The sequence below is a fragment of the Rhinolophus sinicus genome, linkage group LG01 (genome assembly GCF_036562045.2).
Source record: "Rhinolophus sinicus isolate RSC01 linkage group LG01, ASM3656204v1, whole genome shotgun sequence".
NCBI classification, from domain to species: domain Eukaryota; kingdom Metazoa; phylum Chordata; class Mammalia; order Chiroptera; family Rhinolophidae; genus Rhinolophus; species Rhinolophus sinicus.
This window is the reverse complement of record NC_133751.1, coordinates 56,374,437-56,388,742: the sequence shown is the minus strand read 5'-3', so window position 1 is coordinate 56,388,742 and position 14,306 is coordinate 56,374,437. Positions and strand designations below refer to the sequence as shown.

The 14,306-nt window shown below is 48.9% G+C and overlaps 1 protein-coding gene across 8 annotated transcripts in view; it reads left to right on the top strand.

The window, feature by feature from the left end:
- The first annotated feature begins 5,498 nt into the window (after positions 1-5,498).
- TMEM44 (transmembrane protein 44) overlaps positions 5,499-14,306 on the top strand; it is a 43,905-nt gene continuing 35,097 nt past the window's right edge. For 2 of the 8 annotated variants that reach the window (XM_019723368.2, XM_019723361.2), the window contains exons 1-5: positions 6,045-6,439; positions 8,944-9,070; positions 10,622-10,715; positions 11,759-11,925; positions 12,139-12,225. In XM_019723368.2, coding sequence (XP_019578927.2) covers positions 6,297-6,439; positions 8,944-9,070; positions 10,622-10,715; positions 11,759-11,925; positions 12,139-12,225 — 618 coding nt within the window. In that variant the 5' untranslated portion in view covers positions 6,045-6,296. Of the gene's footprint in view, positions 5,639-5,722; positions 5,780-6,044; positions 6,440-6,499; positions 8,201-8,943; positions 9,071-10,621; positions 10,716-11,758; positions 11,926-12,138; positions 12,226-14,306 lie in introns of those variants that run through there. The other 6 variants (XM_019723353.2, XM_019723345.2, XR_002136650.2 and 3 more) reach the window with 4 other exon arrangements.

Sequence of the window (14,306 nt, the reverse complement as noted above, 5' to 3'; positions counted from 1 at the left end):
TGGACTCTTTTGAATGCATTTAGATTAGTGATTCTCAACCTCACACACATACCCAACACACTCCTGATAGGGTGGAAGGCGTATCAGATCTTGGAATGGTTCCCTCTGAACCACTACTACAGAGGGAAGCGTGTGTTTTTCTAAGCTGTGCTATCCTTTACAGGATATGCACAGTAGGATAGCTAACCTACAGGGAGTGAGAGCAGGCAGTCTCAATAAAATCAGCTCGTTTTAGGGATCCCTAATGTCCTTAGTACTTACAACCATCAGGAGTAAGAAGGGCAGTTTGCCTTTTACAGTCACATTCATTCTAATACGTTGATAATACACTATGGCTGTTTGAGCTTCTCACTTTAATCTCCCTTTTTCTCTGAGACTCATTATTCCCTTAACTTGGATCATTACCTTGTTTTGTGTCAGATGTTTCTGTAAATGGAAGTTATGGATGCTTGCTCCAGAAAACATGCACATACACAATTCCGTGACCTACGTCAGAAGGTTTACAAACCCACTCAAAGTTCACCCATGAATTCAGAGTTAAGAAGCCTTCAAGTGCCCATATGTATTTAAGATACATTTGAAAATGTGCTGAATCTGGGTGATAAAAAAATTATATTTGTTCATTAATTTAATAAATATTTATTGACCACCTACCATGGCAAGAAGGGCAGTGTGGAAAATACCGGGGACAGCAGGGCCCTGAAGCAGGAAGCAGCACTGCAGGATAGGAGTTAGCCAGAGCCGGTCCCAGGGGCCTTCGAGCCTGTGTAGGGATTCTGGAGGTTTTCTCAAAAGCAGTGGGTAAGCCAAGGAAGGATTGATACATGAGAGGAATAGGTGCTTTCTAACTGTTCATTTAAGTGTCAGGTGAACGGTTATGCAGATCAACGCTGAGGTAGCCCTAGCTAGAGCAGGCAGAGCTGAAGATGTTCTGACATTGTGTTCCTCCACCTGTGACACTCTGCTTCCAATCGTTCCTTTCTATCTGAGACTAGAGGCAGTCTAAATAAAAAGTTCCTGACAGGAGAGGAACAAGCATTGGCACACGAAAGCACACTTTGTTCCATTTATTAAACAGGCACAGGCATATGGCAGAAACTCATACCGAATGGACAAAGCATGTACTTACTTAGAATAAGTTTGGCTTTATGATAGTGCCACAGCTAAAACATGAGACTTTTTAGAAAAAGAATAATCATATGTTTCCACGCTCTTGGTTATTTTCATAACATTGAGATAACTCACATACCATGCAAATTCACTGCAATTCAATGGTTTTTAGTATATTTACAGAGTTGTGCAACCATCACCACGATCAATTCTATATTATCACCCCAGAAAGAAACCCTGTACCTTTAATAATCAGCTCCCATCCTCTCATCCCCCCAGCCCTAATCAACCACCCATCTAATTTACATACAGATTTGCCTATTCTGCACATTTCATATAAATGAAGTCATACACTGTGTGACCTTTGGTGACTGGCTTTCATTTAGCCTAATGTCTTCGAGGTTTATCCATGTTATAGCATCTATCAGTACTTCATTCCTTTTCATTGCTGAATATTCCATTGAATGGATATACCACACCATTTATCAGTTAATAGACATTTAGGTTTCCACCTTTTTGGCTATTAGGAATAATGCTGCTATGAATATTTGTGCACAAGCTTTTGTGTGGACATAAGTTTTTCATTCTCCTGGGTATACATCTAGGAGTGGAATTGTTGGGCCGGCCATTGGAATTGCTATATATTTAACCTTTTGAGCAGCTGCCAGACTGTTCTCCAAAGTGGCTACACTGTTCTACATTTCCCACCCAGTGTACAACAGTTCTAATTTCTCCACATCTTTGTCGACACTTGTTACTGTCTTTTTTGTTTTAGCCATCCTAGTGGGTGTGAAGCAGTAGCTCATCATGGTTTTGATTTCCATTCCCTTGATGACTAATGATGTTGAGCATCTTTTCATATGCTATTGGTCACTTGTATATCTTTGGAGACATGTCTACTCAGGTCCTTTACCCATTTTTTAATTGGGTTATTTGTCTTTTTATTACTGAGTTAACAAAAGTTCTTTATACAGTCTAGATAAAAGTCCCTTATTGGATATATCATTTGCACATATTTTTTGCCATTGAACGGGTTGTCTTCATTTTCTTGGTAACGCCTTTGGAAGCACATTTTTAATTTTGATGAAGTCCAAATTTATGTTTTTAATTTGGTTACTTGCGCTGTTGGTGTTATATTTAATAAAGTATTGCCACATCCAAGGTTACTAAGATTTACCCTTATATTTTCTCCTAAGAGTATTATAGTTTTAGGTCTTACATTTAGAGTTAATGGTCCATTTTGAGTTAATTTTTGTATATTATGTATATTATATATAATTTTTGTACATTATATAATTTTGTGTATTATATTTTGTATACTATGTGAGGTAGGGGATGGACCAACTTCATTCCTTTGCTTGTGGCTATCCAGTAGTCCCAACATTTTGTTGAAAAAACTAGTCTTTCCCCAGTGAATTGTTTTGGCACCTTTGTCGAACATGGAACATAAATGTTAGGGCTTATTTCTGGATCTATACCTTTGATATTTAACATTCATGAACGTGGGACAATTGTAAAGAGTATCTGACTCCATTTTCTAGCAAGTATTACTGGTGAGATGTCTGTGGAGATGCCCCATCCAACCCCATGTCCCTTAGCCTACATTGAGCTCCCCTGCAGCGTTGGTGGAGAGTTCCCATGCAAACCGACAGCTTTCCACCACAAGCGCTCTGTTTTCTGCTGTCCTGCGCCGCAGAAGCTTGCTAAGCTGCACATAGGGCTGTCTACGGGGCCAGGTATTTAACACCTGAGAGCAACCCCCAACTGGTAAGGAACTGGGGCTGGTTGGTAAGTACCCCAGCCTCCCTGTCACTCAGTGCGTACATTCTACCTGTTCCTCACTAGATCCTAAGTGGAACTGAGCCCCGCTTGCCCACAGCTAAAACCATCTCATTAACTCACCCTTCATTGCTTTTCGCCCTTCCCTGTCTCACTTTCTTCACTCCCTCACTTCTGTTTCATGGAATTGCTTCCCAAATAAACCAGCTAAACCTAAGTCCTTCACTTAGAGTCTAAGGAACCCAAACTAGGACACCCTGAAAGGGGAGTTTCTATTTGCACCTTTGCTCCTGCCCAAAATATGTCTTGTTAAGTATCCCTTACAATTTTTTTTTTAAGTATTCCGACCCTTGTTATAGAGGTTAGTACTTTAGACTTCACAAACTACCATCATCATTAACACTTTATTGTTTTGACATTGTTTCACATCATTTTATTGCAAGGAATATACCACCCTTTTAGAGTATAACCTGTTGTACATCTGTCATCTGTTTACTTTTCAGGAAATTAGAAGGCAGTGGAGGTTTTTGTCAAGAAGCCAATAGCAACATATGTTTTCTTGGTGGATAAAATGGAAAATTTGGCAGCAAGCCAGATGTCTATTTCGTGCCTCCTTTTTTTCATAGCTTTTTCCCTTCTTCAGTCATTGTGGAGAAGTGAGGAAATTCATTCAAAATTTTCACACTTAATTTCCACTATTTGTTGCCTGTTGCGTTTAATTGGTGAATCCCAATTTCACCTTTTCTGTAGTTTTGAAAGTTTTCAAAATAAACAATTGGGAGTCATAAGAGAAGACACTTAAATACAAGGGCTCAGGGCCATTCAGAAGAACAGACAGAAGAATTATACTGGGAGACCAGAAACAAACAGTTACCCAATTAACAGAAACATAAGTTTCTGATTTTACTCTGCCTTTGCTGGCTTTTGGGAAGTGGAGTTATCCAGCTCCGATATTGGCATATAGGAACTTGGCAGGATGCTTGTTTCTTTCCGAATTGTAAACTGCAGTGAGAACTTACATTTCTATTCAACAATTATTTCAATGCAAATATTCAAGTACTGCATTCTATGTAGTTGGCTCTTTAAAAGATGAGTTGCCTTGCTGTTATATTGGACAGCATTCATTGAGATTTACCTCTTTAAAAATGCAGGGTTGGGCGGACCACGTGGCTCAGGAAGTGGGAGCCCGGTGCTCCTAAGGCAGAAATTGTGGGTTCGATTCCCACATGGACCAGTGAGCTGCGCCCTCTACAGCTAAGATTGTGAACAATAGCTCTCCCTGGAGCTGAGCTGCGCAGCCAGAGGTTGGCATAAGCTGCCACGGACTGCTGAGTGCTGCCGCTGGCTACTGTGTGCCAGTGTGGGTGGCTGGCAGCCAGCATGAGTGGCCCGCAGCCAGCAAGAGGTGCAGTGAGCTGCCAACTAACGACTGGCAACCAACTGCCTCAGCCGGGGTAGCGCAAGGCTCATTATACCAGCATGGGCCAGGGAGCTGTGTCCTATACAACTAGACTGAGAAACAATGGCTTGAACTTGAGTGGGGTGGGGGGAGAGAAGGTGGAAGAAGGGGGGAAAAAATTCAGGGCTTTCCTTGATGTAATGTTTCAACATCTGTTAGCTCCATTAGCCCTTGCCTAGCTTCTAAGCATTGTGAAGTAAATGACTTTCAGCAATCAGATGTTATTAATGAGGAACTTGAGGGGGGAAACTTCACAAGATCATACAGTGTGTTGATGACAGGGTTTTAAATAGAACCCAGGACCCCAACAGTCCTACCACCTGCTTCAATCATGACACTCCAACATGTCCACAATGGAATTGACTAAAACTTGGAAATGCCATTATTTCAAAATGCATGCTCTTAGAATTAATTTTTCTACATTTATGGCAGGTATATCAAACTTCCTCCAAATAATGCGTTTTACAAGAACATTAGCAGGAGGCAACATATCCTCAGAAGAGAAAGCTGTAGAGCCTCTCTCCCCCCAGGTGGCTGGGATTTATGGCCAGCAGCTGCCCACTCCTGCTGGACTGCCCAGGTTGCCACAGCCCTTCCTTCTTGAAGACAATGGCTGTGGGTGCTGTGCCTCTGCCAATAGGAAATGCCTATGAGCCGTGGAAGGAGGCCATGTTATGATCCTCTTGTTAGTTTTTCTTTTCGGCAAACTCAGGACCTTGGCCAAAAAACATTAGCTTCTGGGTGGGGCAGCTGCCGGGCCGGGGGAGCCTGGTAAAGGAACTGATTCACTTCCTAGGGACTGATCCTGTGCAGAGCCCTGTGGAAGGTGCTGGGAGAATCTGGGAGGCAGGGAGGGAGTTGATTGGAATACATAACCCTACGTGTTTCCTACAGGGTGAGGTCCCCATCCCCTCGTGCCTGGGCTGCGGACTGCCTCTCTCACCTCATGTCCTACCCTCAGTGCGGTACCTCCGCTATTTGCCAGTGTCCTCAGTCCATGCCCTTCCCGCCTCCAGAAGGTGAAAAAAATGAAACGACACAGTCATGTTCTTTAAGAAAAATTATGAAAATCAACAAGGAAATTTAAAAATTGTAATAGTTTGTTTTCAAGAAAAGCAGCCCTGTATACCTGAATTGTGTGGCAGAGTGGCTGGATGGGAAGGGACAGATTGCAAAACCCACCGGGCTCCTTGGCTGCTGGGGTCGCTGTCTAGGGTGACTTCCAGAGCCAGGCTTGGCTGACTGAGTGGCGGAGGGCGCCGGTCCCGCCTCAGAAAAGAGTGAGAAGAGGTAAGGGGATTGCTTACCAGCGCGTTTGTCTTATCCTTCGTGGCCTCCTAACACGCCTTTGTATTGTACCCTTGTGACCAACAGGACCGAGCCCCACTCACCTCGGGATCCCCGGCACCCAAGCGCTTCGCCAGACGCAAAGTACGTATTGTTTGGCTCAAAAAATGTGGTGGATTGATGAGCGGACAAAGTGCCTTAAAGTGACCCGACAGATCACTGGATTCCTCTCCGGCCACCGGGTCTGGGGAGGTGGGTGACAACGAAGTGGGTCGGCTGGGGCAGTGCCTCTGCAGCTGTCAAGGGGGCGGGGGCCGGGGCTGCAGCCTTTGTGCCCAGGCAGCTCGCGGCTCCCGCCGCTGGGGGGCGGCCTCTCGTCCGCGGACCCCCGACAATAGCGCGAGGGGAGGGCAGCTGCGCGGTCCCGGAAACTTTAACCTCGAGTCTTGGCCGCAGCTGCCAGCGCCCAGGACCGCAGAGCTGGGCGCACCCATTTCCCGCGCGCGGCCGGGACGCTCCGCTGGGCCGCCGCGACAGAGCCGAACCCAGAGAAGGGGGCGCGGGGCGGTAGCGCCCACAGCTTCTGCGGCCGGGGGAAGCTGCGCGCGGGTCCCTGGCCACGCGGGTGGCTCCAACACTGGTCGGCGGAGGCGAGCCTGCCATGGGGGAGGCGCCCACCCCCGATCCATCGCCCGCGCTTTGGGACTGGGGCTACCTGGACCGCTGCTTCGCCCGCCACCGCGTCTGCATCTCCTTCGGCCTGTGGATCTGCGCCTCCTCCTGCTGGATCGCCGCCCACGCGCTGTAATGGGGCCCGGGACCTGGCGGCGTCGGGGTGGGGGCGGGTCGGCCGCGGGGGGAATGGGAACTCACTCCCTCGCCGGCTAACTCCCTGTGGGAAACCTAGAGGGAAGGGGGCAGAAAGGGACGATGCAGAAGGCAGCACAGTTGCAGGATCGAAACTAACGTTTCGCCGTAGACTGAAGTCGATACTTTTACCGGATTCCACGCACAGGGAGGCTGGGCCGTGGGCCAGCAGGAGGAGGCTGGGTGATACACTGGTCAGGGCCCGGGACTGGAAGCCGCCAGCCCTGGGATCTGGTGTCAGCTTTTCCCCATTAGTTCGCGGTGTGAGCTGGGTAAGCTATAAACCCTCGGCCTCGTTTTGCTCACGTAAATGGGATGATAACTCATAGGATGGAAGGGAGGATTAAATGAGTACCGCTAAAGGGCTTAATAAGTGCTCATTAAACATCGTTCTTATTGCTCTAGTTCTGTCACCAACCCTTGGCAGAGGGCAAAGACCTAGGACAAGTCTCACAATGTTTCTGGTCTCTATGTCCCAAGGCCTTCTCAGCTAGGAAATGGGGAAGGGATGATCTGACTCTGGCCACAGAATTTACCCTGGGTGTTTCCAGCACCTGGAGCGGTTTTGACAGCTGATCACCATAATCTGGGTTCTAAGGGTGAAGTCTGGCTAAAGGTGACCTCCAGGTCTTCAGCCACCCTTTCCCAAGCTTGGAAGGATGCTGCCACCCAGATATTCCCTGGCAGAGGAGAAAAGACCAGCAACCCCCAGGAAGGCTGGTGCCAGCTCCCCTTAGACACTTGATGGACATTCCCCTGAGGCGTTTGGTAGTGTTTCAGAGATTCTGCAGCCTCAGTACCCAGTCACTGCAATAGGAATAAAGACACTTAGAGCATTTACTGTGGGCTTACTGTTGCATTCATTAACTCATTGACTCCCTGCTACAACTCCAGGAGGTAGGGGCTGTTATCACCTTATTTAGATCAGGAAATCGCGGTTCCGAGAGGTTAACTAACTTGCCAGAGTGAATGGAACCAAAACCCCAGATCCTATCAGAAAGGGGCAGGTTTGTGAGAATTAAACTAGCCAGACCAGAGGATGGAAAATGAGGCCCTCTACATGCACTATCTCGTTTGTTCGTCACAGCTACCCTCTGAGGTCTGCATTAGTAGACATTTTACTGACTTGGAACCAAGGTTTGGAGAGGATAAATAACTCGAGAATGCCCAGCCAGTTAGTCTGGGAGCAGAGTCCGCTTTCTCACCCTGCCTTAGGTGTGGACACACCGTTGGTTTTAAGGATTTCACCATCCCTGAATCTCATTTGTCCTTGGGGATTGTATCTCCTCCAAGCTGTGTGTAGGCTGGGTTAGGGTCACTATGGCATCCCTGCCCCTGAAAGATGGGTAATGGCTCAGAGCAACAGGGTACAGAGCGAAGCTTCCACACATGAAGTCAGAAGGCCCATCATTAACTCCTCTTTCACCGTAAGCCTCAGCTTTCTCCACTTTCAAGTGGAACAGTTGAGATAAATTATTTCTAATCTGGGTCCAACTCAGAGAGTCCCACATTTAGAACCTTCACTGCTTGGCTTTGAATTGGTTTCAGGAGCCCGGGGCCCAAATTAAAGGTTGATGTTTGTACTCTGAGCTTCCTCTAGCAGGTCAGGGGATGTTTAGGAGGAACCCAACAGCCTTCCATCCTCATCCGTGATGCCCAAGGGCTGATGCTCAGAACGAAAGGTCCTATCAATGTAGAGTGAGTACTACCTGTGGGGTAACGGAAATGAAACCACAGCTGCAACTGTATCTTGGTTTCTCCATAGAAAGGTAGCAGGGAAACCTCTAGAACAAAGTTCTTCCAAGATCGCTTCTGCCTTTCTGAGCTTGTTCCTGGGTGTATGGAGAAGGACTAGAAGCCAGCAAGCCATGGGGGCGGGGCACTGGTGGAAGTCAGCCCAAAGTGCCTGGCATCTTCAAGAGTTTTGCTCTCCCTGTCTGTAAAGAACGTGTATCCAAAATGAAATCAACTTTGATATGGGCCAGTAGAAGACTGGCCACTCCATTACAGGGGTGGATTAGAAAGATTTCACTTTAATTTCAAAGAAACAATATGCCTGTTTAAATTTAGGCAGTTAATTCTGCTCTACAGTAAACTGCAGTGATTGGGTTATTTTTATAACCCTCCTGTTTCCTTTCATAAAATAAAACCTGACAGCTAGTTTGTCAGCACTGAAAGGTGGTCATGAACTTGAGTGGCCCAGATTTGTAGGAGGAAAGAAATTCCTCTTCATTAGAGAGGCTGGTCTGTTTCCTGCCCCAGGCCGGGAGCCTTTTGATCCTTTCTTTCCCTGTCTGTAAACTAAGTTCAAAAATACCCGCTGAATACCTGGGGTAGAAACTGCTTCATAAGGACACACAGCCACAATTGCCCTTTTCAGACACCTGCTTTGGGAGCCCAAACTCACAGCTCCCATGTTCCGTCCCTTTCTGTCCCCGCAGACTTCTCTATCTGAGATGTGCAAAGAAATCTGGACAGGACCAGTCAGCGCTGTGTGCTGCGTGCTGCCTCCTGACCAGCCTGTGTGACACGGTCGGGGCGGTACTGGCCAGACAGCTCACCATCCAGGTGCGTCCGTCTTAGTCCCTTCCCATGTAAGGCGCAGTTCGCCTCAGGGCCTGTGCCCTTGCTGGTCTTTCTGCCCCCCTCCAGTGTTCTTGCCCTGACAGCCACATGGCTCACTGCCCACGTCCTTCAACTCTGCTCAGAAGCCACCTTCTCAATAAGGCCTCCCCTGCCCACCTGTTTACCTCCAACATGGGCTCTTCAGACCGCCTCATCCTGCTCTGTTTTTTCCACAGCTTACCCTCTAACGCACCTTCCACTTTGTGTACTGAGTATATGTTTCTTGCTTATTGTAGTTAACCCCTACTAGAATGCCAGCTTCACACGGACAAGAATATATATATATGTGCATATATATATATATATATATATATATATATATATATATATATATATAGTACCATATCCCCATCACTTAAAACAGCAGCTGGCACATATTAAATGCTCAGTAAATAGTGGTTGTTGGTGTTAATTGTTTTTAGAGCCAGGGGCCCAGCCCCAGCTCATGCAGCAGTGTCTGGATCCTTTCCCAGGTGGTGATGAGGGCTTTCGGGTGAGTGAAAAGCAGTTTTAAGTTTTCCCAAAGTCTAGGCCCTCAAACAAACCTGTGTAGGAGGGGCCTATCCCTAAACATGTATCCCAAGGAAACTCTGTAGGCTCCATTGCAGGGCCACTGCTTAGGGGCTGGACCTGGCCTTGTGCCTACCCAGGTAGACAGGAAGGAGTAGGAGGGCAGCCTAGTGGTCGGGACACAGATTGGGAGAGTTGTAGACCCTGCTTGGAGTAGTCTGGCCTCAGAAAGAGATCACCTGCCCATTCTCATTAGCTGATGGAATATAATGAGTCCAATAGTAATAGTTGACATTTGTTAAATAATTAACTACCTACTTGACACTGAGGGCTTTTCATGTATTAACTCATCTAATCCCCAAGTCATCTTGTGACATGGGTGCTCTCATTATCCCTGTTTTACACATGTGGCACTGAGGCATAGCGAGGTTAAATAACTTCTCTAAGGTTAGCCTCTACTAAGTAGTGGTGTGAGGATGCAAATCCCAGAGCACATGCTCTTAGCAGGAATCACACTACCCTAGTAGCTCATGCATTTATAAATGGGTGCGTTTTACTTTCCTCCGGGTGCTAGTCTAAGCATTCTCCATGTATTGGCTCATGTAATGTGCTGAATGGTGAGGGAGACACTGTTATTATCTGTTTTACAGATGAGGAAACAGGCCCAGAGAAGGTCAGTGACTGGGCCAAAGTTACACAGCAGAGATTACACCATGCAGTGGAGAGAGTGTGAAATAGGAAGTGGAGGGCTGGGGGCCTGTGCTGTCTCTACCAATGGGCAGCTTCATTCCTCGAGATTAGTCATTTAAGCACCCCCATCTCCTCAAAAGTCAAATGGACATGATCTCAACCTTTCTTGGGGTTGGGAGTCATCCCTGGAAGCACTATTATCAGTGGGACATGTGGTAGAGGAGATCCGGGATGACAGGTGCTGTAGTTGCTGAAAAAGGTTTGAACACCAACTCTATTTCCATTTGCTCCCAGATTTTCACTGGTGCCTACCTAGCAGCTGTTGACTTGGTGAACTTTGTGTTCATTCTCTTCCCAGCCTGTGGCTCCAACCCCAAGTCTAATTCGGGTGAGTGTGTGGCCATCTGTTCCTGTCTTCATTCCCCTACTCATTCATTAGCATGCTGAGTGCTCACTCATGGTCCCTCCTGCCCCGGGCTGGGCCCTGCCTGGCACAGAATGAACGAGCTCCCTGACCTCAGCCAGAGGAGGGAGACAGGGCCCTAAACAGTCCTTAGAACTGCCAGTGAGGAGGGCCACCAGAGGACAGAAGGGGCTGCGGGTGTCAGGGAAGGCTGTGGCATTGGAATTGGGACTGCAGCTTCGGGGATTCCAGGTGAAAAGAACAGCGTGGGCAAACGCCAAGAAGAGGGATGGTGCCCGGCTTGGCGGCATGATGTCAGTGGGCACGTCTGGGGTGGCCGAACAAAGCCTCACAGCTTCTTGAAATGGATACCAGGAGTGGGCATGGGCAGAGCAGGAAGTGACCGAGATAGGATGAGAAGTCAGGTGTGTGGGATGGGAGCTTTCTTGAAAAGGGGCAGGAATAGGTTTAGACCTTGTCCAAACAGGAAACGCTTGCATCGGTGGGGTAATTAACTCAGCTGCTCAATGCTACCCCGAGGAGAATTGTTCTGATTAGGATTGTTCGGAGGAGTATGTCTTCTATTTCAAGGAGACTTTCAAAGATGGTGCTCCGTGTCCCGCTCCCGGTTTTGGCACGCTGGCGCAAACGTGTTCACTCACTGATACAATCACCAAGTTTGTGCCGGTTCTGCCCTGTGCCAGGCTCTGAGGAGATTGTAGAAACTGCCAGGGCACACTGGCTGCCCTCAGGGGCTTCCAGAGTAGGAGAGGCGATGCTGTGCGCACAGGTACTTATGATAAGGGATGATGGCGCCCTGCCTTGAAACATCAAATGCTGTGAGAGGGCTGAGATAGGAGAAGAGCGCCGTCATGGCAGAAGTGTGGGGGGCACGACCACAGGGCCTTGACCGGTGGGGAGGACCTGGTCTGGCACAGGGGCTGGGTGGACACCCGTTCTTCCCAGCAGCTGCCTGTCAAGTTCCTCCAGATCCCAGGAGCTGTGTGGGACTTTGGTGTGTGTTGCAGGTCAGGGCTCCCAGGACAGGAAGAGGAGGCGGCGGCTCAGGGCCAGCATATTTGCCCTGGCCCTGCCCCTGAGCCTGGGCCCGGGCTGGGCTCTCTGGGCTGCTGTCCCGAAGGCTTCAGGCCCCATCCAAGGGCCACAGCGGAGGCTGCTGGGAAGTGTGCTGCAGGTGAGGCTGAGCCAGCTGGGGGTTGGGGGTATAACGTGGGGGAGTGCAGGTCCCTTCCCTCCTCACAGTCCCAACAAACACCTCAGGTGTGTGTGGGCGGGGCAGGGTTAGGCCTTGTCTTTGTTGGGAGGAACCTGCTAAAAGCAGAAAAGGACTGGTCTGGGATGCATGGTCGTCTCCTTGGGGTACTGAGTGTATCACCTGTTCCCACAGGACAATACGGAAATCCTCGGCTATCTGCTGGGTGGCATTGCGGCCTTTGGCTCCTGCGCTTCCCGGATCCCCCCACTCTCCAGAATCGTGAGGCTGGGCTCGGGGCTGGACTGTGGGGCACTGTCTTAGGCCATCTGGGGGCATTGTTGAAGCTCAGAGCAGAGGGGTGGTGTCACCCCATGGCGAGGGCGGGGTGGAGGTGGGGGGCGTGGGCACCTGGCCCAGGGCAAGTGCTGAGGCCTCTTACTGCAGAGTCCACTGCATTCTCTCCATTTTGTGTAGCAAATGAAAAGCAGGCTCTCAGGAAAAAGCCACTGGGGTTGGACCAATAAGTAGCCCACAGGGAATGAGAAGGTTTTAGAGGACAGAATCATGTAGCTGCTGGGGTTCTGTGTATTCGAGAGCATCTTATTGGGAGATACCTTCTGAGCGTCTGAGGTGAGGGAAGCCCTGCGTTGGCCAGTCCCTGGTGTGGGGATATAGACATGACTTGAGATGCCGTGCTTACCCTTGGGAAGCTCCCAGTCTCATGGAAGACACTGGGAAAATAGAATCAAATATTTGGGGTTTTTGAAGAGGGAGAAAATGCTCCTACAGTATTCAAATGTGTGAGGGTGAAAACTGTTTATGCTGCCTGGTAGGTGGGTGCTGGGGAGGCCTCAGGTTGGCTCTGAGGGGAAGGTGGGATTTGAGGAGGCAGAGATGAGGGAAAGAGGAGAGCGCACAGGAAAAGCCACCGAGACAGGAAAATGCCTGCAGAAGAGTAAGATACCGTGGATGTGTGAAAACTGCTCTTAAAGGAGGGCCTTGCTGAGGGAATAATGGCTGCGAATAACTCCAGAAATGTAATGGGCCTATCATTGGGTCTAAAAAAAAAAATCGCTTGCCCAAAAGCATCATTTAATAGCAGTTCCAGGAGAACAGGTTTTGGGAATGGCAGGTGCTCAGTTGATCACTTGTAGGAAGCTGCAGCCTATGGTTATGGCCAGAAACCTCATGGGCCATGGGGTCTCATCAACAGAGGTGCAACCTCCAGATCAAGGAGGGGAGAGGAGGGAGCACTGCTGTCCATTCAGTGACCCCTGGGACAGGTCTCCAGGTGGCATGGGGGCTGGGAAGCTGGTCACATGAAGGCCTTTGAAGGAACTGCTGCAGTGCCCTGACCACCCATATTAGTTCCTCCTAGTGCTGCCATCACAAAGTACCACAAACTTTGAACAACAGAAATGTACTATCTCTAAGTCCTGGAGGCCAGCAGTCTAATATCGAGGCGTCAGCATGGCCACGTTCCCTCTGAAGGTGCTTGGGGAGGATCTGTTCTAGGCCTTCCAGGCCTCTGGTAGTTCCTTGGCAGGTGACAGCATAGCTCCATTGTTCACGTGGCATTCTCACGTGAGCGTTCCTGTGTCCATCTTGCCCCTGTTTATAAGGACACAGTCATATGGATTAGGGCCCCCCTAATGGCCTCATCTTAACTATCATCTGCAAGGACCCTAGTTCCAAATAAGGTCACATTCACAGGCTCTGGGGTTGGGACTTTAACATCTTTTTTTGGGGGGGGGGTCACAGTTCAACCCATAGCACCTCCCCACCTACAACAGCCCAGGCCAGCCTCATCACTGTCACTCACTCTGCTTCATTCCTTTATAGCCTTTGTCACAACCCGAAATTAGCTCCTGCAGTTATTTACCAAGTTGTAATCTTGGCAACAAGATAGAGGAACGTCACCACTGAGAGAGCAGTGGCCTTTTCCCCCACTGTATTCCCCACTGTTTTATTCCCCACTGTATTCCAGGTGCTTGGGACCTGCCCATGGTAGGTGCCAGCAAACACCTGTTAATGAGTGACTTAAGCTGGCCTGGGCAAAAGGAAGCTCATGGATGCAGGAATCAGAAGGGCTGTCTTGGGGCAGAAAGAGCAGCCTCGTTCTCTGCAGTCTCGGAGAATAGAACCAAGACCAAGACTGGGAAGAGGTGATGGGGCAGGGGGCATTTCCCATTCATGGGTTAGGCACTTTGCAGGTGCATGGCCTGTTGAGAGCAGTCAGTATTGTTATTCCTGCCATAGGAGGTAGTGGGCTTCCCAACACCAAAGGCATTCAAGCCTGATGGCCATGTGGCAGGAAGATAAGTGATTGCATTGGGATTCAGCTGGGGGGCTGCCGGGCC